We start from the raw sequence: 14493 nt of genomic DNA, 5'->3' as shown, positions 1-14493 counted from the left end.
CTGAGAATACTCTGTCCATGAACCGTTGACACACTACTGGGGCATTAGATAACCCGAATGGCATTACTAAGTACTTGAAATGCCTGAAGGGTGTCCTGAAGGCAGTTTTCCACTCATCACCTTCTCTTATGTGGATCAGATGGTAGGCGCCCTGAAGGTCAAGTTTGGTAAAAATCACTGCTCCGCGGACTGCTTCCAGGATGTCTGAGATGAGTGGTAATGGGTAACGGTCCTTTCGTGTACATTGGTTGAGCCCCCTGTAGTCCAGGCAGGGTCGAAGTTCCTTGGTACCTTTCTTAGGTACAAAGAATAAGGACGCTCCTGAAGGGGATTTCGATGGGCGAATAGTGCAGTTGGAAAGATTAGTGTCCAGGTATTCACGTAGGGCTGTCTTCTCAGGTTCCGAAAGTATAAACATCCTTCCAAATGGTATGACTGCAGAGTCGTCGGTTTCAATAGCGCAGTCTTCAGGTCGGTGGGGAGGTAATGCTTGGACAATATCTGATGAGAACACATCCGAGAATTGTTGGTAAGACTCAGGTATCTGGGTGACGTTAGACACACTAATGGGTGACTTCTTAGTCTCCTGGTACTCCGAGGAAAAGGGTTGTGTCCCTTGAAACAGACAATGTGAAAGACACTATTCAGATCCTAAGAACAAGGAACCTGCAGTCCAGTTAATATATGGATTGTGTCTTTGAAGCCAAGGTATGCCTAGCACCATCGGGTAATGAGCAGCCTTTATATTGTCGAATTGTAACATCTCTTGGTGATTGTTTATAGTTAGTAACAGTTCTGTGGTTTGTTGGGTTATGGGTCCTGAAGATAATGGTTTCCATCAATACCTTCGACTGCCTGGATGATGTCTTTGGCCTTCCAGGGAATATAGTGTATCAGAGCCCAATCATGGTCAAGGAATATGCCCATTGCTCCACAGTCTACCAGGGCCAGGACGGAATACATTTCATTTTGGTGATTGACAGAGACACTTGAAGAACAACCAGACTGTCTGTGGGTTGACTGGGTTTGCTTGGAGAAGACCTGGAGCACAAATCTTTCTCCCGTAGCTGGGCTCTGTTCAAGATCGGGAGCTGGAGTTTCCCGAACGCCTGGGAGGAGCTATAGGGCAATTTCTTCCAAGGTGTTTGTCAGATGCACAATACATACAAAGTCCAGTATCGATTCTACGAGTCCTTTCTTGTGAAGAAATAGGTCCCCGTAAGGAGCCAAGTTGCATTGGCTCAGGGTCCAGCAGGGGATTAAACACTGTCTCTTTATGACTGGTATAATCCAAGGGGGCTCTTGCTGGCAAGGAAGGTGTCTTTTTCTTTTCAGACTTCCTTTCCTGGAGGCGGAAATCAATTTGCAAGGACAGATCCAGTAAAGCCTGGAAGGAGCTTGGACGGGCGACCCGGGAGAGTTCGTCCTTGATTTTGTGGTTCAATCCACGGCGAAACAGTGTGAAACAGGCTTCTGGAGCCCAGTCAGCCTCCTTGGCCAATTGTTTGAAACGGGTGACATATGACAACATATCCTGAGAACCTTGTTGGAACTCCAGTAATTTCTCTTGGGCACTGTATACATGTTCAGGTCGATCAAACATAGTTTTAAAGGCATCTACAAATCCTTCATAGTTGTCCAGGAGTGGGTCCCCTGCTTTTACTAAGGGCGTTGAGATCAGAAAAGGGTGGCCAGGTAACTGGTGCAATTTCAGTCAGGAAATCAGCATGGGAGGGGAGGAGAGAAAGCAGAAGCAAAGAGGAAGGTTTTGAGGTGTTTCCAGAACCGGAGATAAAGTGCACTAAACATGAGTCGAGGAAGGAGCGCAGTGTCTTGGTGGTTCCATCATATTTGTCCACAATACCCCCAACTATGGCACTTTCCTGGAACGCCGAATCCCTGGAGAGTACGAGTTGTTTCAATGCTGCATTTTCGGCCTTTAAATTCTGTACTTCAGTTGTCAGTTCTTGCATACCTCTCATGAGGTCTTGAATGGCTGCTTCCATGGTAGAATCAATATTCAATCCTTGGCGTCTCAAACGGTCACACTTTGCCTGAAGTCTCACCTGTTTATCTTTTGACGTCTTGGACTGGGGTTTCTCCTTCTTCCGGACAACTCGGGTCTTATAGAGACACGGTCTCGTATCCTCCGTCGCCAGCATGCAGGTGAAATCCGACCGAGGTGAGTATGCGTTCAAATCCCGGGAGGAAGGAAGCCAGGAAGGAACCAGGCCAAGCACAAGGGCGGTAAGGAATAGGCGCTAAGGGTAGCAAGGCCCCAGGAAAGGAGAGCCCTGATAAGACAGCTAGGGTATAGGAGGGGGCTAAACATAACCTGGAAAGGAAGGATACTAAGCACAAGGAAAAGTACGATCACACTTGCCGAAGTTTGGGAAGTTAGCGTTGAGACGCGAAGCGCCGCAGGGGCGTGTCTCTTTTCAAGGAACTGGCGAACTCCTGGAAACGCTAGAGAGGTAGTCATGCACTAGCGCCGGCCATGTTGGGTGTACCTTGGAAGGAATGTAGCAATGTCTTATGGACCACTTAGTCCAGAAAGGACTGAAACGTTGATTCATGACACCTGTGTTTTCGCCAGTTGAGTAGCCAGTGTGGTACTGTAGTGCAGAGCTGCGAGAAACAAAGCCTAGTGTGGCCGACATGGATCCACGCATGCACAGACCAGCATTCCAAGATAATACTTGGCCTTGATGAAGCCTTGCACCGTGCCTTGTAGCCAGTGTGGGTGGAGGGGTCCATTGGATACACATCCACATGGGACAGATAGTCGATGCTTGAACACAAGTGCTTATGGGACACATACATTTCCTTAGGAGCAGGAGATACCTGGTGGATGGAGCTAGTCCCCAACCCTCTATCTAAGCTATCCACTTTTAGGGATGGTGGAGGTGGCATGGAGTGTGATGAGAAGTCATGTTTCAACAGACTGGAGGCAAGCACAGCAGGAGAGAGCGTGAACATGGAAGGAACGATGCTGGGACGGAGAGATTGGGAGGAAGGAGGTGGTGATGAATGAGGTGGAGGAGATGGTTATGAGTAAAGAGAGTGGATAAAGTAGAATGGGTGGTGAGGATCAATGGGAGTAGAAAGGCAAAGGGGGCTTTAAGGAACAAGAAGAGTGAAAAGCTTAAGGAGGAAGTGAACAGCGAAGTGGTTAAAGCGATACAGAAGGTGGAAAAGAATAAAAAGGAAGCAAAGGGAGAGCAGAAGCAGATGAAGGGCACTCAAGGAAGCAAAGAGGGGAGTAACCAAAGGAGGAGGGAAGGTGAAAGGGGAAGGAAGGTTGGAAGTGACTCCAAGGAGAAAGGACAGGACTATAGCTTGTGTGAGGTGGAGAGAGACAGCTTGGGAAGGGGGTTGAAGAGTTTGAAGGAGGAGGAGAGGCAAGATAAAGAGGAAGAGAACCAAGCAAGCTAATAGCCTGAGGGAGGAGAGGTAAGGAGAGGTGGAGGTACAAACACTTGGTGGAGCACAGAGGAGGTGCATGTGAAGTGGAAGATGGGGCACAGTGGAGAGGAAGAAGAAGAGGCATGAGAGGGGTCACCAAGGTATGGGATCATTGGGACTGATTAAGGAGGTAGCCAAGGACACGTGACCAGGGACTAAAGCCGGGATTCTAAAACAAGGAGGAGGAGAGAGCCACACAACCTAACCTGCAGGAAAGCTTAGCTGGCCGGCCTCCGGGTGGCATCATACCACACTCTCCTTGTCCAACTGGAGGTAAAGCTCAGCTGACCAGTCCCTTGGTGAAAGCTTTGGGGCTTCTCCTGGTGTATCCTGCCTTCTCTTCTGTTGCCGCCTATCCTTACAGGCGGGGCCGAGACGCAGGTGAAGGGGTCTTTCCCACGAGCTCTGGAGAAAAGCATAAGACCTGAAGCAACTGAACCAGGAGATGAGCAAGAATTGTGAGGGCCCGTTAACACCTTTGGCTTTTGAGGACTAAAAATTCTTGATAAACCCCGGGAAGGGACCTTGGATTGTGGATAATATAAACCAGATATTCTCTTGTGGAGCTCAGAATGCACTTTCCGCTAAACTCAGAGACCTCGCCATTGAAGGCCTAGAGAGGGGCCATCGTGCTCTTGTACTCCTTATTTGGTTTCTCCACCTGTGCACCTCGACAACTTAAAACGTGGTAAAAGAGGGAATATTTGTATTGGAATTTTAAACTAGTGGCCATTCTAAATAAACTTGAATTTACAATACACACATACTCTTTGTGCCTTGTGCGTCTTTGCATCCTGGGATGTGTAGTTCTACCTTTTTAGTGGGAATAGTCAGATTACAAGTCCCAAAATGTACAAAAACAGGACTGGCAGCATCCGAAAACTAGAAAGCTCTGTTGTTCCAATCTCCCCCAGGTCCCAGACACCATATCTCCGCCCCTACACTAAAAGACATTGGTGGTCACAAACTTGGATGAGGGTCTTATCAATTTCTGAAAGGGTGATTGTGTTTGCATTGTACACGTCAACAGTGAATCCCTGCCTGGACTTGGAGGTCTTCTCTGCAGCATTGTGCTGGCTTGTGTGGCCTGATCTCCGTCAGAATCGAGACCAAAGTGTAACCAGTGAAGAGCCGGGCTACCGAGTTAAATGGAGGCGTAAAGACATCTATAATGTATCATAAATGGGCCCCAAACGCAGTATGTGGAACCCATATAGCCCTCCTTTCTCTGGTCTAGGAGCTTTTGTGCTGGATCAAAGGTTTCACACCTTGGGCAAAACCCTGTCTGGTTTCTGTAAGAACGGGCTGGGGGTCGGCTGCATGGTAGAGCATTTTAAGAGGCGAGATTGCTAAGCAAAGTAAGTGTGAGGAATAAATCAAATCTGTACTGAGGTACATAACCCAAAAACACCAGAAGTCCAAAGTCCCTCTCTATTCTAAACCATATTCTTCAAGGACGAAGTGTGTAAAGTCTATCCATACACTTACAAAAGAAAACAAATGTTCCCTGGCATCAGCCCGGGACGGTGTTCTGCCAATTCACAGTGCCAAGCAGTTGCCTGCCCTGAATGCTTTTCTTCTGATGCCTCGAGTCTTGCCATGGCTAGGCCATTCTTCAGTCTGTGGCCATGGTCCTCACTTGTCCTTGAGCTGGTGATATCCGGCGGCAAAGTCTGTGTTCTAACATGGAGGAGTGGACAGCCTTATGCAGCAATCTGGACACGACTATACACCCCCTTGCCCATAGGGTGAGTATGTTTAGCAACACATGTGGGTATTACCTAACAGGATCATTTTGGGTAGAGCATATTAGGCCTTGTCTGAACTCCATTCAGAAACTATTCCTTATATTTGGGCTGCTGACTCTGCTATTTCCACCGGGGTCTGGTCTATAGCTTCCAGCTAGGTTTCTCTTGTTATTTCCATTCTAGCCTCAGCTTGTACCCCAGTATCTATAAGTGTGACTTAGCTACCAGTCCGTTAGCGCTGCACCACCGGCTTCCCCAGCTTGACTGCACTCTAGTCCTAGCTATCCTACAGCTATGGCTCCACTGGTATAGCTTCTTTCTCCCTTCTCTCACACTGGTTCTCAATCTGATCTTCTTGGCATGACACCTGCACTGCACCTCCCTCCGCTGGCTGCAGCAGGGGTCCGGCTTCACCCTCCTCTTTATGCAATCTCTCTTTTGTTTCCTCCCACCCCGACTATGCCAGTCAATCTCACAATGCAACCACCTTTAACCTGTGTGGAGAACCCTGTCCCCATTATGCGTGGCTGAAATGAAATATTCTGTCAGTGCGCATTCCAATTTGTGGTTCCGTTTCCCTTCTTATAGCGTGTCTCGTGATTGGTCGTTAGAGCGCATGTTGAAACACCCCCCTCTGCCCCAGCCACCCCATTAGTGCTTACTGTTTCCTCAGGTGTTGTGGCCGCTTTCCCCTGCGGCACGAGATGCGCAATACTCCGTCCGCCATTTTGAATTCAGGCGGCAGAGTTTAGGCAGCCCACAGATTCGACCAACGAGCCTTACCAAACCCCCACCAGTGAGCTTGCTCTGCGTCTGCATTGCTGAGCCTATTGCAGGCGCCCACAGCTTCTTGCAGCCCCTGATCAGGAATATCAGACATTGCTGGACTTTCCTGCGTCCACTCATCCCAGGATTCCTCTGAACTCTCAGCTTCACTGGGGGGGTTATGGGAATTCAAATCTCACGCACCCTGGTTTGTCAATCCTGAGGAGGAATAGCAGCACTCTGGTGGTTTGTCTGGTGTTGATGCCAAAATAACCTGAGCGGTTACCTCATTTGGTTTTATCAAACGTGGCCACCCCTATCCCTCCAGCCTAGGTCTTGTCATGCCCCCCTGACATCACGGGCTCCCTCCATTAAGAGGTGGGAGAGCTCTGGGGAATCTAGTAAAGACCCCCTCCATGGGATTCGTCACAGAGAGGGTATTTGATAGGTTATTTATAACATGCTTAATACCATGAGTTTCTAAGCGCGGAACATGGGATCGCACTTGTGTTGCTCCGTGTCATCTTGCTTCTAAGGCGAGCGCATTGCCCCTGAGCTATCCTCCCAGTAGCGCCCCTGTCCTCCCTTAGGGCAGATAGACTGGTGGCCACATACCAGCAGACACAAGAAAACGATGGAAACATCTACTTCACAAAGGGAATACGAAATGCCACACAAGAGGAGTTAAGTAGCATTCCAGACTCAGAATTAACATTAGATGAAGAGTTTTCCAGGAATGGGCAAATTAAGTCAAAGATCAGTCTCTCCAAGCAGAAATACATAAATACATACACAAACAGTAAAGGAACTCAGAAGGTCCTGGGCGATACACAGGTGTTATCTTTATAGAGTAACTAGGTCATGCTGGAAACCATGAGCGGCCATTTTGTCAAGATTATCCATGGTAAGGAATGGATTGGCTGGTCGGCCTCCTGAGCCATCTGCTTCTATGTTTCCTCATTTCTTTTGCAGTGGCGGCTGGCATCAATGTGAAGTGTTGGTCTGATCAGTACTGAAAATCTTGTATTGTTGCTTAGACTAGATGACTTTGGAAACCAGCCATGTTGTTGGGTGGTTGCAAAAACCCAGTGTCAGGGTTATGTTAATCTTATTCATGTTCTCCCTACAGGCTGGAGACGGAGCAAGCGATCTGTGATGGGGTGCAGAAGGACACCCAGGGACTGCGCAAGATGATTGATGACACTAACCACCTGCGCATTAAGCTGGAGGCGGAGCTAGATTCACTGAAGGAGGAGCTGGCTCACCTGCGCCAAAACCACAAAGATGTAAGGGCAACAGCAGTAAGATAAAGCATCCCTCTCCTGCCCCCGCCCTCTTGTGGTAGCCATTATTATGCCCCTAGCGTACAACGCTCCATTGCTCTTGAGCTAGGTCTATGCAATATACAGCCCACACATACATACATGAATGCATTGCGGATGTGGATGGCTCCAGTCTCCTCCATGGGAGATTGGCAAATTAGGGAATTTGCTGAGCAGACATGCCTTCAAGCCAGCATTTTCTGTTGGCAAATAAAAAGGGTGTGTCTGCAGCACACCCCTTGTAAGGTTACTTATTCATGGCAAAATGAAATGTAACTTTGAAGAGAATTTAAGGGTATTGCTTAGAAGTGTTAATGGGACTAGAAAGACACATTAAACTCAAACAGACGATTGGGTCCTAGCCCTAGTCTCCTGAATGTCCTTATTTTCCTGGTTTCACCCAACCCTGTGAACTGACATGAGTTCTCTGACTTGCAGAGTTGCACATGGCTGTAATATTAGGGCGGGACGAGGGTGTTTGTCCCCCAACTTCAGTGGCACACCATTATGTCCCACTAATTTGGCAGGGGCCACTTTCATTTAGATGTCATGTCCCCCCCAACCTTTTCAGTAAAGTTACTTTGCTGCCGCCCAAGAATGCTCCCCAGGTCTCATTTTATCTATTCTCGAACTTCATCCTCGAAAAACTTAATTTCCTTTGTGTAATATTCTCGAGTTTCAGGAATTACATTTATCCCTTAAAAACACTTTTTTTTCCCAGGTGGTGTTTCTCTTTTTGGGCACCTTGACCATGCACTTTGGCCGACTTGGTCCACCACCAGGACAGCCTGCGGTCTCTCTCAGTTCCCACGGAATCCAGTCCTGTTCCACTACTCTCGAACAGGTCCCAGCCCCTGCCCCCAGACTCTCTCTTTACCCAGGACACAAGTTGATGGACCACGCAGGTGGACCGCGTCCGCCCACTTTTATGAGAGGGCAGATGCCATCCCTTCTGTGAGTTTAAGGAATTTTAAAGAAAATTACAATTTTCTGTACCGACTTGAAGTGGGGCAGTATGTCGGCTGGGAGTCGAACCCAGGTACTGTGGTTGTGAGAAAAGATACTAGGCCACAAGCTCACATGAATCGCTTATCAACAGGGGTGGGCTGGGAACCAAAAGAGGCCCTGGAAATAATTTTCAAAGTGGCCCCATATTTCACATTTTCAGCATGTCCAACCCTTTTCCTATGGTAACATTTGGAAAGACCACACAAAAGAGGCCCAGGGTGCAGAGGCCTAACAGGACATCTCCAGAGTTCACTATAGGCCAGTCCACCCCTGCTTATCAAGGAGCAGTAACTGTCTCATATTGGCATTCTGCCATGCAGTAAATGTTTATTACAGATTTTCTTTTTATTTAAAAGGTGTGCACCTTTTATACGTAGCCTGAAATGGAATAGGAAAATCTGTTCTGTTTGCAAATGCTTATTTGTCCAGTGCACTTTCTTCAATTGTGAAAGGCAAGTTGAATGAAATTTGCATATATCATTTTATGGTATGTTCACTTTCTGTGACATCACTTTCCAATTGGTGTGCCAGAGTCCCCCACACTGGAGCCCTGCTTACCTTTTGCCACGCTGGTCTATGGCCCTGCTATTTCATTGCCCTTGCCCTCATGGGCCCTGTCTTTCTGCCTCAACGTCTACTTCTATTTTTACTACTGCCCCAGTGCCTCCACCCCTTGGAGCATGTCGAGCTATTGGTCTATGGCTGCCCTTCTCTCAACTCGCTTCTTCTGCCCCAACCCCGTGGAGCATGACGAGACCGTGCTATTGGTCAATGGCTGACCTTCTCTGCACTCCCTTCTACTGCCCCAGTGCCTCTACCCCTTGGAGCTTGTCGAGACCGTGCTATTGGTCTATGGCTGCCCTTCTCTGGACTTCCTTCTTCTGCCCCTACCCATTGGGGCATGCCCTGTCCAGTAGCCAAATGTCTTTTTCTTTGCCAAAACATGTTTCTTTATTTGCCAGATAAATGGTGTACCTAAAGACTGCTTCTTCCAGTTGAAGCCCCTGAAAACAATGTTGCCATTTGTTTCTGTAAATCTCAGGCCGGTTGTGGAACAGCCTTTGCCGAGTTGAACCTTGGATTGCCAGAGTATCCAATGGAGAGCTTGCCAGGTGCACAGAATGGGACTATGCATCTGGCTGCCAGAGGGAAATAGAGTGATCCAATTCTCGTATCTTTGCCAAACTACGTAAAGTGATGGTTAATGAACAGAAGAGCTCATTTCTCTCCCAGGTGTGAATTGCCTGGAGGGGACCACGTACTTATGAGTTTAGGGCGAACAGGTTTCCTGAGGGCAAAACCGCCTTAACTTCTCCCTTTTGCACTGCACAGTGCACAGTTAGGAAACACTGCCTCCCATATATGCAGGGCAAGTAGGATTTACAATGGATTCCCATGGAATCCACCTGCTTTCTGCTGATGTAAAAATAAGGCAGATCCCAAAGGAATCCATTGGGTTTACGCCAACATGAAAATGTCATGTGGAAGTAGGAGCAAGTGGTTTTTGGAGGTGGAGGGCATAAAAGGAGGCAGAAACATAACCCCCCTTATGTGGCCAACTCCACACTCAAAGAGCACAAAAAATCCTGAAGCAAAAGTAAACGAGTAAACACAGGCGTGTCTTCATAAGTGACTTGGAAAAGTGGGAGTAGAGATGGGGGATGGGCTGAGGGAGTAGATGGCCCCTGCTCAGGGCACTGTTCAGATCCTGATGCCTCCCCACCCCCACCACATACAAAGAAATGGTATTAACTAGTACCCCATGAGGAGCCCTTCTCAGCCTCTTGCACAAACACCTGCTGCTCAGGTTCAGCATTCCTTAATGAGCGGTTTAAGAGCCACACCCCTTGCAGTAATTTAGGTATAAACGTTCCTAAACCTGCTGGTTTTTCTTTGCTTCGGAAAATCCAGAATTGGTGGCTGTGCCTTCTCGGTTCTAGCTGCCACGACTCTGGAATACTCTCTCTGCTGCAGTGTCTTATTCATGATCCACTACATTGTCGCAAAAAAGATCAACACATCAGCGATCCGTGTGCATTTCGGCCATTTTGCTCTTCAGATTTCAGTCGATGCTTTAATGCTGAGAGGCCACTTGTCATATCGGAGCAGTCTATAAACTGATTTAACAAAAACCGACCTGAGTTGAAAATAAAGCTAGAATTTGCAAGAAAGCCCCACTAACCCAACCCTACAACCTCAAGGTCTGTATACACTTCTCAAACACAAAACAAACACAACCACCTCTCTACACAGCAACCCGGACGCACTTTACACACTGCAATGACAAAACAAACAAACCACACATAGACGTGCACGACAGCACATGGGAATCTACCGAGCCGTAAATCGCACCAAAGCCCAGCGACCGGTGCAAACCGAACTGAAACTGTCAACTCTCGCTATACCTAGTCCCACTATACCCAACTAACCCACCCCAAGCACTTTTACCTTTCATATCCGCCAGAGCGCCAGGGGACCGCTCCGAGGGTGAGAGTGCGCGGTACAAATGATCATTCACATTAACAAAGCATATGAGAAACCCAAAGAAACCTGGCTGTGTTTTAATCAAATGATCCAGGTGTTTTGGGCAACACCAACATCTCTTTTATTTCTTTGTTCCATTAAAGTAAGAACAGTTTTCATTTATTGTCGCTTCAAAGCAACGGCACAACTCCTTCCCTACAGACAGGCTGAGACGCGAACATGCCCATAAGCTAGAAGCATTCAGCATAGGGTGGCCAACTCTTTGATAGTCTTTCGCGGGACACTTGCCCACAAGGCGGTGATGACGTCATGTCATGCACATTTGGCCGGCCCCTTTTTTAATGTACATTTTGTTAATGGCTCTTAATTCCTGGCTTAATTGAAATGCAAATGGTTTGTCCTTGGGAGGTGATGGTCACGTTGTTTAACTGCAAACATGACCATCACGACCCAGGAACAAAGCATTAGCATTTGAATAAAGCCAGATGTCGAGCATTACAGCTCGACCTGCAGGCTCTAAAGGAGCCAGGGCTGCAGAGCCGCCAGGGAAAGAAAGTAGCAGGCGGCAGCGCCTGCTGTTTAAATGGCCACTTCAATTCGCAGAGTGGCTGTGATGGATGCAGGTGTCCTGACGAAAGTCCGGACAACAGCCACTCTGCAAACGGCGGGACAGAGTCCCTAATTGCAGAACAATCCCACGAAAAGCGGGACAGTTGGCCACCCTAATTCACCATCTTTGCAGGGCCAAAGGGAGAAGATGGCACCCCACTTCTATGGAAGCATGGCACCCTTTTTCATGCTTTCCCAGTGTGGTGAGCAAGATGTTAAGGGCGGAGATAGGTGGGAAATCACTCTGGCATTTGAAAGAACCGGGTCCGAGAGGACCGGGGCCATTTCCGCCACTTGGACAATGTTCTTTTTTGTAGACAGATGTTCGGGCACTATGAGAATTGATCAATTGGAAAACTGGAGACGATCATTTCTCTGGGATGGTTATGTTGTTATGCATCATTATTTGGAGCACATCTTCCGTGTACATTGCCTGTTCCTTTGCTGACAGCTGTCTTGTGTTACCGAATTGTTGTTTGCTTGTGTTGGGTGTGCCTTCATTGTGCCCTCACCCAACAACCTATATGTGTATACGGTGGGCCATGTGCTGTGTAGGTGTGGGATTTCCAAAGGTAGAGCGCTTAGAAGGCTTCAGTCTTTCCACCTTCCCGCATGCAGGCGACTGTGCAGGTGCATTAAGGAATGGTTCATATCTAAATTCTAGCTCAGTCGGTATGTGTGCGTGTGCGTGTGTGATGTCTGCTATGTGATTTTTCTGGAGGAGTGTTCTTGTGAGGTTATGGTGTGGTGTGTCTTTCAGGATGTTCTCTTTGGCAAACTGTTGGCTATGTTTCCCAACATGGAAACATGAGCCTTATCTCAAATTTCGGGTTCCCATGGATATTGTGCTGGAAGAAAATCACGTATTGGCCCTATGCCACCGTTTGCATATCTTCCCAATTTTGAAGTGTTTACAAACTGGCTAAATGCAAGTATGAAGCGCAGTGGCGTCGCCAGGAATCAAATTTAGGAGGGGCCCAGAGGGGGCCAAAGACGAAAGTAGGGGGGGCCACAGACAAAAGTGGGGGGCAGCGCATATGAAAGGTTATGTGTGACGTCACAAGCACTCCTGCCTGCAGTGAGGCTTTTGTGTACACCAACAACCCACCTCACCGCACCCTCTCCCATCAGAATGCAGGCACGAAACCATTCAGTGACGAATGGCCCATCATTAGCAGTTTCCTGCTCTACATTCTGATGGGAGGGGCTGCAAGCTGCTCTGGGCGCTATGGAGGTCGCTGTGCAGAAGCCGAGCAGGAACACCTGAGAAGTGGCTCGTGCTCATGTTCATACCCGTGCCAGAATGCATACCAAGATCACTGCTAGCTTTGAGAAAAAAGGAGAGAATTTGCCGTCTGGTATGCAGACATTTGCCTTAGTGAGTGTCACAAATAACACCACAAACAGAAAACACAGTCACTACTCGCCTTAGGTAGCGCCGGCACAAGGGGGGACCCAGGATTTCAGAGGGGGAGCACGCCCCCCAACCCCCGGGTCCCTCCTAGCTACGCCACTGTTTGAAGCGCTATACAGTAAACTGGCCCTTTTTCATTTTACAGAACATATGCTACACCTGTGAGGCCATTGTTTAAATAGTATTGATTTACGTGTATTGTAGAACACTACATATAGCATGTCTGTGGCTCCCGTGAAACGCTCTCTAGCATTGGAAATATGGCACAGCAAGACACACCCAGAACAAATTCCTGGTGGAAAATATGTGAGTGACACTAACAAAATTCTTTTTTTTCTGAGGTTCTGAGAATGTCCCAACATCCTGGAGACATGGATCAAACACAGAGAGATCCCAGGCGTGCCCCTCACACAACACAGCCCCCACACAGCAGGCAAACCTTTCCTGCTCCTCACCTCTCCCAGTTAATCAGTTTACCCGCAGTTCCCTGGACTCAAGAATGAAAAGGAATGTGGGGTAGTTTGGGATTATCGTGTACGCTCACCGTCATTTCCCCCTTGAGTTGGGGGCCTCTGGGAGCAGCGAGGCACCACAAAGAGAGAATGCACTGACTAGGGCGCTCAAGGTCATGACCTAGCTGTCTCCCGTCCTAAATTAGTATGACATTGTATTGCAGAGCTCCAGACAAGGTGTTCAGCCACCTAGGTGGCTGCTCCTGTGAGGCTCAAGAGCTGTGCGCCCAACAGGGCTGTGGCCAGCGATGATGTTGGTTAGTGCCTGTGGTACAGTCATGGGAAGGTGGATCTCCTCAGCTAAGGGAAATAGACTTGATCATGACATACCGTTGGTCCATTGTATTTACAGGCCCCGGGAGGGTGTTGCTGTTTTGATGCAGTCTTCATAAGGATACGCTTGCTCAGTAGTGTAGTTCACAGGTTTATTGCTTCAGGACCACATCTTGGTAATCAGGCAACATTAGGTGATCATCAAGAGCGATAGGAAGATCGTGTGGAGAGCCCACTGGCTCCCACCACCCAGGCGACATCTTGATCAAATTGGTGGGTCAGAACTCCAACCACACAACATTCTACTCAGGCACTCAGAGTTCCACGGTAACATTCCATACTGACATCACCACGCACCAGGACACGCAAACAGGGTTAGGACTCAGACATAACACATACAGTAAAAGAGCTTGTGGGCACGCTTGAAGCATCTGGTAAAACAGCAGTTGCAACAAAGTCCCCGTTAATTTCATTTTCAGTGGTTGGGCAGGCATTTCAGAGACTAAGGATGGGCACCCTTGGTACATTGGATCCGGAAAATTCCTTAGGAAACGTATACATCCTAGTGGTCATGAGCCGTACTAACCGGGACCCAGAAGCATTTCCATTGTGGAGCATAAAGGCTGCTGTTGTGGCAAAGGTTCTGATTGGGATTGTCTCATGAGTGGGATTTCGCAAAGTGGTTATCTCTGACAGTGGTTCCAACCTCATATCTGCATATATGAGGACAATGTGGGATACATGTGGAGTGACTTCTAAGTACAACCCCACAAGCCCTCAATATATATAATACACCAGAGGATTGGGCACAGGTTGACATAGACAAACCCCTTGCAGTGACTTTGTTCGGGTGGTCCTGGGCTGTAGTCACCCTGGTAGACATCCCTTATACA

At 48.1% G+C, this 14493-nt stretch overlaps 1 protein-coding gene across 2 annotated transcripts in view; it reads left to right on the top strand.

Moving 5' to 3' along the window:
• LOC138489166 (keratin, type I cytoskeletal 18-B-like) overlaps positions 1-14493 on the top strand; it is a 111387-nt gene that overhangs the window by 44437 nt on the left and 52457 nt on the right. For both annotated transcript variants that reach the window (XM_069616824.1, XM_069616823.1), the window contains exon 3: positions 7108-7264. In XM_069616824.1, coding sequence (XP_069472925.1) covers positions 7108-7264 — 157 coding nt within the window. The remainder of the gene's footprint in view (positions 1-7107; positions 7265-14493) is intronic.

Source organism: Ambystoma mexicanum, chromosome 9 (genome assembly GCF_040938575.1).
Source record: "Ambystoma mexicanum isolate Mex_15411 chromosome 9, UKY_AmexF1_1, whole genome shotgun sequence".
Lineage (NCBI taxonomy): Eukaryota > Metazoa > Chordata > Amphibia > Caudata > Ambystomatidae > Ambystoma > Ambystoma mexicanum.
Note: the sequence above shows the minus strand (reverse complement) of the source record. Positions and strands in the feature narration are given on the sequence as shown.